Below are 14,109 nucleotides of genomic sequence, written 5' to 3'. Positions count from 1 at the left end.
CTTACTTCGCTCTGTGTAAGAGGCTCCAGTTTCATCCACCTCATTAGAACTGATTCAAATGCATTCTTTTTAATGGCTGAGTAATACTCCATTGTGTATATGTGCCACAGCTTTCTTATCCATTCGTCTGCCGATGGACATCTAGGTTGCTTCCATGTCCTGGCTGTTGTAAACAGTGCTGCGATGAACACTGGGGTACACACATCTCTTTCAATTCTGAAAACCTGTCATTTTAAAGTGCTGTCTTCTTTTATTCTGCAACAACAATGAACCGGTTCTTGACTGCATTGTGACATGTGACAAAAAGTGGATTTTATAAAACTGGCGATCACCAGCTCAGTGGCTAGACTGAGAAGAAGCTCCAAAGCACTTCCCAAAGCCAAACTTGTACCAAAAAGTTCATGGTCACTGTTGGGGGTCTGCTGCCGGTCTGATCCACTACAGCTTTCTAAACGCTGGCAAAACCACTACATCTGAGAAGTATGCTCAGCAAATCGATGAGACGCAGCGAAAACTGCCAACGCCTGCAGGCAGCACCGGTCAACAGAAAGGGCCCAGTCCTCCTCCACATGTGGCCACGCTCAACCACAGGTTGCACAATCAGCACCTCAAAAGCTGAACAAATTGGGCTACCAAGTTTTGCCCCATCTGCCATATTCATCTGACCTCCGCCATTTCTTTAAGCATCTCAACAACGTTCTGCAGGGAAAACGCTTCCACCACCAGCAGGAGGCAGGAGATGCTTTCCGAGAGCTCCTCAAACCCCAAAGCACGGATTTTTATGCTGCAGGAACAAACAAGCCGGCAAAAATGTGTTGACTGTAACGGTTCCTATTTTGGTTAATAACGATGCATTTGAGGCTAGTTATAATCATTTAAAATTCAGTCCAAAATCGCAATTACTTTTGTACCTACCTAATAGAAGATATATATACATATACATGTAACGTTTCATTGTATCATACCTCTGGTTATTCCTTAAAATTATGCCCTAAGTTGTTCTACTTATAAATTATTTTTCTAAAAAACCTGCAGGCACTGTTTTTGTTGCAGTGATCCTACACCTTCAGAGTCCGCAGTGCTGAGTTACAGGAACACTCTGTTCCAGAACCATGCAACCTGGGCAGATCACTGCCCCCAGCTTACCAGCTGTCCCCCACCTACAGGACTGTTCTGAAAACTAAGGGAGGTGATACAGGCAATGCACTCACACGAATGTCAAGCGCACAGACACTACACACCCACAGAACGCTACCTCTCACACCTGTCATCACAGCAACCTACAAGGCTTTTAAAAGCTGGATTCCCGACAAAAACTGTAAACTTAATAACATGATCAATAACAAATGATCCAGCACTGGGTTAAAAATGTAAGTAATTAATAACTAAGTATGTATACTTCAAGCATTTCCCAAATGTTCAAAAGAAACACACAATTTTCATAATACAAAGAAAGCAAATGCCTTAACTCCTTCATGTCTAATAACATTTTCAAGAATATACTTCAAAAATAAACCATAAAACAACATCATAAAATTTTTTAGTGGTTTTCCAGATTTACTGGCCTTAATTTTACTGTTCTTGACATTTCCAAATAACAATTTAATGAAGGTTATCAGATCAGATCAGATCAGATCACTCAGTCATGTCTGACTCTTTGCAACCCCATGAATCGCAGCACGCCAGGCCTCCCTGTCCAACACCAACTCCCGGAGTTCACTGAGACTCACGTCCATCGAGTCAGTGATGCCATCCAGCCATGTCATCCTCTGTCGTCCCCTTCTCCTCCTTCCCCCAATCCCCCCAGCATCAGAGTCTTTTCCAATGAATCAACTCTTCGCATGAGGTGGCCAAAGTACTGGAGTTTCAGCTTTAGCATCATTCCTTCCAAAGAAATCCCAGGGCTAAAAAAAAAAGAAAAAGAAATCCCAGGGCTGATCTCCTTCAGAATGGACTGGTTGGATCTCCTTGCAGTCCAAGGGACTCTCAAGAGTCTTCTCCAACACCACAGTTCAAAAGCAGCAATTCTTCGGCGCTCAGCCTTCTTCACAGTCCAACTCTCACATCCATACATGACCACTGGAAAAACCATAGCCTTGACTAGACGGACCTTTGCTGGCAAAGTAATGTCTCTGCTTTTGAATATGCTATCTAGGTTAGTCATAACTTTCCTTCCAAGGAGTAAGCATCTTTTAATTTCATGGCTGCAGTTAGCATCTGCAGTGATTTTGGAGCCTAGAAAAAGTCTGATACTGTTTCCCCATCTATTTCCCATGAAGTGATGGGACCGGATGCCATGATCTTCGTTTTCTGAATGTTGAGCTTTAAGCCAACTTTTTCACTCTCCACTTTCACTTTCATCAAGAGGCTTTTTAGTTCCTCTTCACTTTCTGCCATAAGGGTAGTTATAAAAAATGATTTTTAAAAACTGAAATCAACAAGTTTGGCATAAAAACACACGAATTATTCTATGAAGTCTACAAGGCCACCTTTGCCAAAACAGAATTAAAAACATATTTCAAAATACTTGAGGTCCTCAACATGAACCATGGTGAAGACACTGTCCACAGTGCTCTGGGCAGGACCCTCCTGAGTAAGATAAGCCCAGCTCATCTACAAAGGAGCCGTTCACAGATTCACTAATTCAGCAACTCAGGTTTCAGATCTGTATTGTATTACTCTGGCAAATTAAAACAACATGTCTATTAATAAATATGTCTCATTCTGTGGTTAAAAACAGTGCTCCATCAAAACGATTTAGTAATACTACCTATAAAAAGAAAATGGTCACCAAAGCTTCAAATGAACTCACACCTCGCCATGAAAGAACAGCACAACATATCTGCGGCAGAAAGTTGCCACCAAGTAGATAAATTAATCTTAAGTGTTGGTAATCTTTAACATAAATTCAATATTCTCATATTTTGTTTTCGCCATATGCATTTTTAAAAGTAGTATGCTCACATACTATTTATAAGTATTAAAATCCCATGTCGTGCACAGTGGATCTTAGAATATAAACACTAATCTGTGCAGTCTGTCTCTCTCCGGAGAGACAGTAACGCTATGGGGGAGCACAGCCAAACCCAGCAGGAGAAAGCCTTCTCAGGGTCGGTCGCTGCCATCGTGCGGAGCGCAAGCTTGGAAGGGGAGGCCTGGAAGCACAGACAAGTGCCAGAAGACAGAGCCCACATCAGCAACACAGCTACCAACCAGGTTACCTGGAATATCAGACTCCAACGCTCAGAACTAGACACTGACCAGGAGGAAGTGGGCCACACCACAGCCCGAGTGAATCAGAGCAATGAAACTTCAGTCACCCTTCAGCTAGGTTGTAGCCAGTATCTCTCAACAGCAAAAATGTACATGCTTGCATCTCACAAATTCAAATTTTTCTATTTTTCCAGTAGTCATGTATGGATGTGAGAGTTGGACCATAAAGAAGGCTGACCGTGAAGAACTGATGCTTTTGAACTGTGTGGTGTTGGAGAAGACTCTCGAGAGTCCCTTGGACTGCAAGGAGATCCAACCAGTCCATCCTAAAAGAAATCAGTCCTGAATATTCATTGGAAGGACTGATGCTGAAGCTGAAACTCTAATAATTTGGCCACCTGATGCAAGGAATTAACTCACTGGAAAAGACCCTGATGCTGGGAAAGATTGAAGGTGGGAGAAGGGGATGACAGAGGATGAGATGTTTGGATGGCATCACTGACTCGATGGACATGAGTTTGAGTAGGCTTTGGGAGATGGTGAAGGACAGGGAAGCCTGGTGTGCTGCAGTCCATGGGGTCGCACAGAGTCGGACACAACTGAACAACAACAAATGAAAATAGGTATTATTTATAAATAAAAATAAGTAAATACATGCAAAATAAATGAATGTATGTTAAAACCTATCTTTCTATCATAAGGAGAATTACGTTCGACTTTAAATGATATGTATCTGTTAACTGTATAGCCCTAGTCCGAAAATACCAAGAACATAGACTTTAATATCTGCCTTAGAATGTTTCAAAAATGAGCTGAAACCAAAGCTCTTAAAAGCAATCACCAAGTGTTCCAGGCAGAGCTCACACCAAGGCAGGAGGCCCTGGCCCCTCTCAGGTCCGCGGTGAGGTCAGACGCGCTCCTGGGCCCGCAGGCGCTGGAGCCTCGCAGGCGCGGCCGGCAGGCGGGCGGCTGGGGCAACCCGCGGGCTCAGCGCGCCGACCACAGTGGGGCGCCCGTCCCTGCGGCAGTCACGCCTAAAGAGGGCCCATCTCGCTCAGGCCTGCCTCTGGGGGAGCTGGAGGGACGATCAGTCTTACCGGACGTGGACTCAAGCACCTCGGTCCGGCACCCTACTTGCTGAAGTGCAAACCGCGCATGAAGGACTAGGGCTGCTCGTCAGAGCCCAGCGAACGTCCCGGAAAGCCCGTGGGCAGCGACCAAACGAGGCGCGTTTCTCACGGAAACCACGTCCACCTCGGAGAGCTGAGGGCGCACCGCGGCTTCGCGGGCTCGGGGGCTCGGCCTCTCCTCAGAGACCAGGGAAGCGAGCCCCTTCCTGCAAGGGCCGCCAGCGACCAGCACACCCGAGCTTGGACAGGGACTCCGATGTCCGAAAACGGGTCTCCACCACTGTGCTTGGTGGTGCGGGTTTAGCCACCAAGTCGTGTCCGACTCTTGCGACCCTATTGACTGTAGCCCACAGGCTCCTCTGTCCATGAGATTCTCCAGGCAAGAACACTGGAGTGGGGTGCCGTTTCCTTCTCCAGGGGATCTTCCCGACCCAGGGCTCGAACCCGGGTTTCCTGCATTGCAGGCAGATTCTTTACCAACTGAGCTAGGAGGGAGGCTTCCCAACACTTAAGATTTTTCTAGTCAATGCTGACATTAACAAATGGGCTATTTTTATATGGTTTAAAGAAATGTATCAACATGTGGGGAAAATCCACATAACTCAGAGAACCTGTATTTTCCAAGCAGTCAGTGCTCCGTGGCCCAAAACCACACGTGGGTACAAGACCCATTCAAAGTGCAAAACAGACAAATGGGTGTTAACCGAACAATAGGAAAAAGATTTAAAACAATCTTCCAACGGAGAATTAGTACCAGAAACAGAAACACTTAGGCTCAAAGCAGAAATCTTCATAAAACTGACTCTTAACTTTTATTATCCATGTCTTTTAGAAATAATCACGCCAATAATGCCCCCAAGTATTTGCCAACACAAAAATACATTACAGTGAAAAATGTAAGATAACCTAGGAACTCATTAAGAAGCTCATGTATAATAATGATACACTATAAACTTATATAAAACCAGGGTAGATTTTACAAGCTTTTTTCTGTAAATCTGGAGCACTCAGAAATTTATTCAGAAAATAATATCAACACCTACCTAAAAATAATGTCTCTGCAAGACATCTTCCCAAGGTCCAGAACTAAGTATGTATATGGAGAGAGGCACGTGCTTTTAAGAACACAGTGGTTTTTAAATATTTGATTGTGCTGTTGCTCCCAAACCATTTTCTCTACCAACCATGTAGAACTAGTCCAGACTCAGAGCAAAAGGGCGAAACTGGCAACGTCCAGCCTCCACACCAAAAGCCGATAATAGCAGCACAAAAAGAAATTACAAGTTAGAAATTGTGCTGGCTCTCCTGCAAGACTCAGGAAATAAAAAGAATAGTAAGTCGCCATGGGAAGTACCACTATTAGCCGACAAGGATACAGAGAAAGTATGTTCTTTAAAGGAACAAATGGTTTAAACTAGTGGAGAGTGGGAGCCTGACTTTCCTTTAACAGAACATGTGTGAAATGGAGCAACAGAGAACTATTAAGCCGTGACTCAGAACACAGCAAACCCACCAGACAACAGTGAGCATGAGCAGAGCGTCGCGGGCCAGGCCCTCCACGCAGCTCTCGGGCTGGGCTGGGGGGCTGCAGGGAGCTAGGGCAGACCCGAACCCCTGTGGAAGCCCGGGCCCCGCTGTTTGCACCGCGGTCGGGGGCTCAGACAGACTCAAGGGTGACGCGTCCTCCCCCAGCGTGGGGGGCTGCGGGCACGCTGCTTAGTCTCTAACCTACGACCGCAGGTCACGCACCTTCCCGCCACTGTCCTGGGCGTCAGCACGGTAACTGAGTGCACCGGAAGCAAGACCAGCCAGGGAACCAAAAGCAACAGAAAAACCAGGAGCGAAGACCGGCAGACTCCACCTGAACAGGTCTTCACTGAAGAGGTCAGTTCAGTTTATGTTACATGAGTACTGTTCGCGTCTATTTTATGTATAATAGAGGAAAGCAAGCCTCTACCAAAATAACTGCTATATTATCTACTAGTGTTTTCCGATATTACATCAAGTTCAAGTCTGGCAAAACTGTTTATAAGCAGATTAATCTATGCCACCAGAATAATAACCAACCACTAATAATAATGCTTTATGTACCACAATTACTCAATTAAATCCCTATTGACATAACCCTAAGCCTTCTTCTCTTAAACATCCCACCAACTTGGTATCATATCCTGGTTTTCTGTGAATCAAATTTTTTCGCGAATATGAAAGTTCTGCTATTCAACTATTGCTGCTGTTTGGTTGTTAAATGGTGTCTCTTTGCAACTCCAAGGACTGCAGCATGCCAGGCTTCCCTGTGCTTCACCGTCTCCCAGAATTTGCTTAAACTCATGGCCACTGAGCTGGTGATGCCATCCAACCATCTCATCCTCTGTCACCCCCTCCTTCTCCTGCCCTCAATGTTTCCTAGCATCAGGGTCTTTTCCAGTGAATCAGCTCTTCACACAAGGTAGCCAAAGTATTGGAGCTCTGTATTCTACTATTAACCACAATCAAAATCTGGCAATTCTAGAAATGCCTGTATTTACAACATTTACATTCCATTAAGTCCATAAACCACATAAAGGAAAAATTACTGCTTCGTTGGCAGGAACACAGCAAAGTGAAGCTGGTCGAGATGCAGCTTCAAGTCAAGGTAAGGAGACAGCGGTGCCCTGACCTCACACCCACAAACACAAACCACAACCAATTACTACAGAAGAAAAAAAAATTTTTTTAAAGGAATAGAGATGCCTATAAATACTAAAAACACATCAGTGGCAGCTGCCTATCTCATCACACACTAGTCACCAGATCTTCCGAAGTACCAAGGTTTAATAACACAACTGCTGTTTCCAAAATAGTCTCAAATATAGTTAAGTTGTATGATAAAGCATAGTTACAACCTAAGCATTAGTCCAAAGTATAGATTAAACTCTGTGCTTATTTGCTCAGTCATGTCCGACTCTTAGCGACCCCATGGACTGTGGCCCGCCAGGTTCCTCTGTCCATGGGATTCTCCAGGAAAGAATACTGAAGTGGGTTGCCATGCCCTCCTCCAGAGGATGTTCCGGACCCAGGGATCAAACCCAGGTCTCCCACATTGCAGGTGGATTCTTTACCATCTGAGCCACCAGGGAAGCCCAGTTCAAGCTCCAAATTACGCAATTACTACGACCTCATCTGAAGACTTCCTCCTCCACCTCTGCTGACAAACTACGAGCTGTTTTTCACACGCACCCCTGGGTGGTCTGGGTCGTATGAAGCACCACGTTACTTCTCCAGACTAATCAGAGTACCAAAGTATAACATATCCACCTTCAGTAAAGAACAGAGGGGTGTCCACAAAAATTCTAGGTTAACCTTTTTCCCATCGATGCCAAAAAAAGGCAATGAATTCACTAAGTAATACGTATCTCCCAAAAGTGGTCAGCCAACTACGCAGCACAGGCTTTGCACTCAGGTGTACAGTTTATGCAGAAGAATAAGACACGAAACGACAAATATTTAACAGTCTAACAGACAATTTCACTAAGCTTTTAAAAAGCTCACTTCCCTGTGTAGTCAAGAATAAAGGTACACAAAAAGGAAACCACATTCAGCATTCTTTTCACAAAGTATTCACTGAGCACGCACCACGTGACAGACGTGCAATTGACATTTCAAACAATAAAATGCGAAGCTCTCGCCTTCATGCAATCAGAGAATGACTCAGACAAAACCAGTGGCTACAATGACAAAATGAGCTAAACAACGGAACACCCAACAGCATGCAGACTTTTGGGTAACCAGAGAAGCAGTCTTCTGAGGAAGTACAGAGATTAGCAACAAGAACTCTGCTATGATAAATTATCAGAAACCCCTAAAAGAAGTGAAGGCTTAACATTAAAAGTAAGACAAGGACAGGCGGGACTAAGAAGCTCTTATAAGCATTATCAAGCACTATAGCTCTCCATGGTAATCAAGAGATTAATTCAGCTTAATATCAATTTCTTGGTGATAAAGCACTGACTCTAAGTTTAGATCACCAACTTTCATTTTAAATATAATCAGGGACGAAAAACACACAATGATAAAATATAGTCTGTTTCTTCTTTGGAAGCCCTTCTGCATACAAAGGTGAATACGAAGCAAACTTAACGAAGCTGAAGTTAGAACATATTCTAATTTTCTTTAAAGAGAGAGTAATCCAAAGAGCCAAGCTTATCATCTCCTTAAACATAAACACCTCAGATCAGAAGTTAGCAATGCTGCCTGAAACCACCAACCACAGACGGTCAATAGTTCTGTAATTTGGTAAGAGGCTTCTCTGGTGGCTCAGACCAGAAAGAGTCTGCCTACAATGCGGGAGACCGGGGTTTGATCCCTGGGTCGGGAACATCCTCTGAAGAAGGAAATGGCAGCCCACTCCAGTACTTTTGCCTGGAAAATCCCATGGACAGAGGAGCCTGGTAGGCTACAGTCCATGGGGTCGAAAAGAGCGACTTCACTTCACTCACTGTGATCACTGTAACCCCTCCAAAAAAGCCGCCAAAAGAAAACAAACCAACAACTACACTCTCGTATATGTACATAAAAAAGATTCTCCAAATATATAAATACGTGCCTTACAACTTATCTTTACAAATCAAATTCTGAAGTAAAGTTGCTCGACATTTACTGACCATAATAAAGGCCAGTATGATGTTACATTCTTATAAGGAAAATTATTTGTGATGGAGAAATAGAGTGAAAAATTCATCGTTTCCCAGATATTAAAAAAAGTTCAGACGAAAAAGTTTAGATAAAGCAACTCAAATCCACTGGCTTTAAAATATTGATTTAGGGAATTATTAACTTTAGTTTACCTTCATGATAATGAAAAACACATGCTAAATGTGAAGCTTAAACTTCCAAAGGCCAGAATAAACAGACACACAGCAGGCAAAGGCTCTCCAGAAAACAAAGAATACAAGTGTAAACCAAGTACCAGACATAATGCAAGAGCGGAGAAGACAACACGGATATTGTAAAAAGCCAACTTATTTCATCAAGAAACACTTTCTAATATAATCTTGGAGGACCATTTCTAGACGTGTTCAGGTGTAAGCGGGGCGGCTGTTGTGTCTTGTTGCTAAGTCATGCCTGACACTTCTGCAACCCCGTGGACTGTAGCCCACCAGGCTCCTCTTTACATGGGACTCTCCAGGCAAGAACATTGGAGTGGGCTGCCATTTCTAAATGAAATATATAATCATTTGCCTGAAATGTCCTTCAACTTTTGCTTTGCTTCAACATCTGCATAGCAACTTTTCACCCGCAGAATAACCAGAAAAAACATAGTTCTCTGAATGACAGGCCAGTTTTACTTTAAAAACTACTCAGACAGTGTATCTCAGAAAGGACAGAAGTCTCAACCGAGTGCTTAAAAACAGAATTTAATAAAATCAACTGTGTTTCTGATTCAGGATTTTTTAAAATGCCAGTGCATTCAGAATCCCAAAGAGTAAACTGAATTATCTATCACTAAAGTGAAAAAAGATTCCTTTTCTCAACCAGAGTTGGGAAATTTCTGAAAAAAAAAAAAAAAAAAAATTATAAATAGGTCCATTCAAACAGAAAAACAAAACAACTATGTACCAAAATATTTTACATCTGAATTTTTTAAACCAGAAAAAAGAAAAATGAACTCATTATTCTGAAAGACAACATAATCCTGAAGGCTAAATGACTGCACGTCTCTTTTCAAAGACCTGCTAATAAACCTATGAATGAACACAACTACGCATTATTCATTTGTTTACTAGCACCTAACTCATAAAATCATTAGAGAAGGTGAGTTGTGAACCAGGAGTAACTTATCAATTGGCAACCTGAACCTAATAATTCATATTGGCATTCAACTACGTATTAAAACGAATGGCTCTGCCAGTGCAGACGGAAGAAATGGATTTCCCCCCCTCCCCCATCATGGGCAAAATTAAGACGCTGAGACGCTAAAAGTCAAGTTTGCTCAAAACTATGAACTGGGGTTTAATGATAAGGCATTCAATTTCATGAGAATGCTCAAATTCGTCCAACAGGATTGGGGCCCCAAAGACGGTATTTCAGTAAACAGTATTAACTTGTAATTACCTACTGGGACAAATCAGAAATAGATGCTAGTAAAACCATTCCCTAGGAGGACACGAGTCCCGGGTAAGGTGTCTCTCCCGCGGCTGGAGGATGGGCTCTCAGGGTCCCTCCCTGAGCCCTCCCCTCCACGGCCCTCCCACACCTCTCCCAGACCAACGCACTGGGAGGAGACCTATTTAAAAAACAGAAAACTGCTGGGAATTCTTTCAGCCTCTCTGCCACAAACAACTACCATTGTCCCAGGCCGAAGGCAAGCGAGATTTCCTCCTTTTCCAGGAGCACACCCAGGGCGGGCTACCCCCAGCCAGGCCCGGAGCCACCGTGCGCGCCCCGCCCTGCGCCCCCCGCCCCTCCCCAAAGCCCCCCCACCCACCCGATCGCCCCGACCCCCTCCCCTCCCCCTCTCGACACCCTCCCCCTCCCGACCCTCGCCCTCCCCCTCCCCCCGCCCCTCCCCCGCCCAGCCCCCTCCCCTCCCCCACCCGGGCCCGCGGCCGCGCGCACGGCCGGCGCGGGGAGGGGCGCCCGCCCGTCCACCTGAGCGCCGGCAGCGAATGGGAGGGACCGCCTCTCCGCGGAGTTCAATTCCGGGCCGCGTTATCAGCGGGGCCGCACGGTCGGAACAACTTCCCCGACATTCGCTGTGCGCGCCGGGCCTCCGAGCCCGGCGCCGAGCCCCGCGGCCGGCCACACGCCCGCGCGCCCCGGGGACAAAGGTCCTCCGGGCGGGGGCCCCGCCAACCGCGTCCCCGCCGCGCCCCCCGCCCCCGCCCCCGCCCCGCGCCCCCCGGTCAGGGCGCCCCCCGCCCCGCGCAGGTGAGCGCGCCCCGCCCGCGCCCGCGGCCCGCACCTCGGTGGGCTGGCTGATCTCGAACAGGTCCAGTCGGTTGGCGTTCCAGTGCTGGATGATGTCGGCCAGCTTCCGCCGCTCCTCGTCGCGGCCGCCCGCCGACATCCTCCGGCCGAGGGGTCGGCTCGGCCGAGGGGCCGCGCGCCGGGGTCGGCGGGCCCGGCTCGCCGCCTGTCCGCCTCGGTCCCACCGGCCGGCGCCCCGCGCTCCCGGCTCCGCGCGCCCTGCGCCCCCCGCGCGCCCCGGCCCGGCCGCCTCGGCTCTCGGCTCCGCGGGCTGCTCGGCCGCGTCCGCCGGCCCCGCGTCCGCCGCCGGCCGGTGTGAGTGCGCCCCGAGCGCCCGCCCCGCGCCGCCCCGCCCGCCGTGCGCGCCCCCGCCCGCACCGCCCCGCCCGCCCGCGCCGCCGGCCTCCGCGAGGTGCTGCTGCTGCGCGCGCGCCGGGCGGGGCTGGTCCCGGCGGGCGGTAGGGTCCGACCGCCGCGCCGGGCGCGGACCGTGCCGGATGCAGAGGCGGGTACCGGGTTCAGACGGGCGGGCCGGGTTTAGGTGGTACCGGCTTCGGACCGACGGTCCCGCGTCAGATGGGCGGGCCGGGTTCGGACGGTACCGGGTTTGGACCGGCGGTAGCAGGTCCGACCGGGGTATTGGGTGGGCGGGGTTCGGAGGGACAGTACCAGGTCCGATCGGGGGGCCGGGTTTGGTCCAATCGGGGGGCCGGGTTCGGACGGTACTGGGTTCAGACGGGCTGGCTGGGTCCATATGCTGATGTGTTGGGTCGGCCGGCCTCGGGTCGGGCTCGTGGGTGGAGTTCGGATGGACGGTACCGGGTCCTCCGGGCGGGCCGGGTTCGGCCAGGCGCGCTGGGCTGTCGAGGCCTCCGGGCCAGGACGCGCGGAGCCCCTGTGCGCGCTGACCACACGGGGCCCGCAGCGCCCGACCAGGCCAGCACCCGGGTGACCCTGTCCACCCGCCCGGGCCTGGGCCCCCTCGCCCGTGTTTGTCCCGCGGTGTCCGGGTCACGTGTGGACCGGAAAACCTGTCCTCTCCCAGCACAGGCTTCCAGCCACGGGGGAGGGGGTCCCCCGAGGTGCCCCCGCGGGGAGATGCTGCCTGTCTACTGCGCGGGCGCCTCTCAGGCTCCCGGTGTCCGCGCAGACCCCACATTCATTTCAGGAGCCAGTTTTGTCCATTTTAGGAATGCTTATGTCATTAGGGGTTTTTCAATTGCCTCTCCCCCGTGCCCGCCCCCTTAAAAAAAAATAATAAACTGGCCGCAGAACACCTGTCAGCAGACAGATCTCCGTGCTGCGCGGGGCCAGGTGAAACCAGCCTCCTGCCTTATCTGTGATGTGTGGGAACAAAAAGCCCTCATCTCTGAAATACCACGCCAAGTGATGAAAACAGCGAGCTGCGTTTGACAGAGCCTCTTTATTTGTGTCATTACTTTGTCCTTTGCAGCGTGGAGACGATTTTCCTCTCCACCAATTGGATTTCTTCTTTTCTGGGAAAGATGAGAATTCTATCATCCCTGCTGGGTTTTGTCTTCAGCTCTCTTTTCTGCAGCACTGGTACAGTTCAGCTTCATAAGGAGGCTTTTCAGCAGAGAAGCCTGCGGTGTTGAACCAGTGCCACGGGGGGATGAATTCTTCAATAGATCTCTGGCCTCCTTTCTCAAAATTAAAATGTGGTGACTTGCAGAAAAGCATATGTGTATAAACAGCACATCCCTGTTCCGACATTCTGTTCCTTTATGCCTTTTAGTTCCTGTGCTTCTTTATAGACTCAAGTCGTTTTCTGTTTTGAGATTTTGGTTTTTTGTTTGTTTGTTGTGGTGAACATCACAGTGTCCATACAGCTCAGAACTGTCCAGCTAGGTTGCACGCATGCCATGTGGGTCATCAGCTATACTGTCAGCTGAATTCTAACAGTAAGAGCTTTATTCCTGACGATGCTGTTAGCAAGGATCACTTGGCTGTTAGAGAAAAAAAATGAGTTTGCAAAGCTGGCAGTTAGGTTGCTGGTGTCTGAATAAGTACACGTGGAAAATTTAGTATTGCTGGAAAATAAAAATGGGCTTCCTGTAGTGGTGTTTTTGTAATAAAAATATAAAGCACACACGAAATGCCTACAGTTTGATGCAGAGAAGGCTCTAAATCAAAGCTCATTTTTATCATTTTTTCGACTCATTAAAAATCCCCATTGGTGTTATGAGTGTATGAGCATATAGCTCCTCTGTCCATGGGAGTCTCCAGGCAAGAATACTGGAGTGGGTTGCCATTTCCTTCTCCAGGGGATCTTCCTGACCCAGGGATCAAACCTGCGTTTTCTGCTTTGGCAGGGGAATTCTTTACTGTCTGAGCCACCACATAAGCCCATACAGTTCATAGGAGGTCCCAACCAATGTGAGTTTCTTGACAAAGGTTTAAAAGCAAGGTGAAACCCATAGAATACCTATGATTCTTAAATTGTGTGTGTGTGTGTGTGTGTCGCTCAGTCGTGTCTGACTCTTGCAACCCCATGGACTATAACCTGTCAGTCTCCTCCGTCCATGGGCTTTTCCAGGCAAGAATACTGGAGTGGGTTGTCATTTCCTTCTCCAGAGGATCTTCCAGAACCAGGGATTGAACCCTGGTCTCCTGCACTGCAGGCAGATTCTTTACCGTTTGAGCTACAGGGAAGTTCTTAAATCATGAAGACCCCTATCTATTTAGGCCATGAAAATTTAAGGGTAACAAATTCCTCTGCTAGTTGTTATTGTTCAAGGCCCAAGAAAATGTGCTGAGCCATATGTTAATTTTGATGCCACATTATAAGAAGAATAAG

General features: G+C 47.9%; 1 protein-coding gene across 14 annotated transcripts in view; it reads right to left on the bottom strand.

The window, feature by feature from the left end:
* AFDN (afadin, adherens junction formation factor) overlaps positions 1-11,505 on the bottom strand; it is a 113,585-nt gene extending 102,080 nt beyond the window's left edge. For 5 of the 14 annotated variants that reach the window (XM_061428561.1, XM_061428571.1, XM_061428572.1 and 2 more), the window contains exon 1: positions 11,287-11,505. In XM_061428561.1, coding sequence (XP_061284545.1) covers positions 11,287-11,391 — 105 coding nt within the window. In that variant the 5' untranslated portion in view covers positions 11,392-11,505. The remainder of the gene's footprint in view (positions 1-11,286) is intronic. The other 9 variants (XM_061428564.1, XM_061428565.1, XM_061428562.1 and 6 more) reach the window with 3 other exon arrangements.
* Between the last annotated feature and the right edge of the window lie 2,604 nt (positions 11,506-14,109).

Source organism: Bos javanicus, chromosome 9 (assembly GCF_032452875.1).
Source record: "Bos javanicus breed banteng chromosome 9, ARS-OSU_banteng_1.0, whole genome shotgun sequence".
NCBI classification, from domain to species: Eukaryota; Metazoa; Chordata; class Mammalia; order Artiodactyla; family Bovidae; genus Bos; species Bos javanicus.
This window is presented reverse-complemented; position numbering and strand designations above follow the sequence as displayed.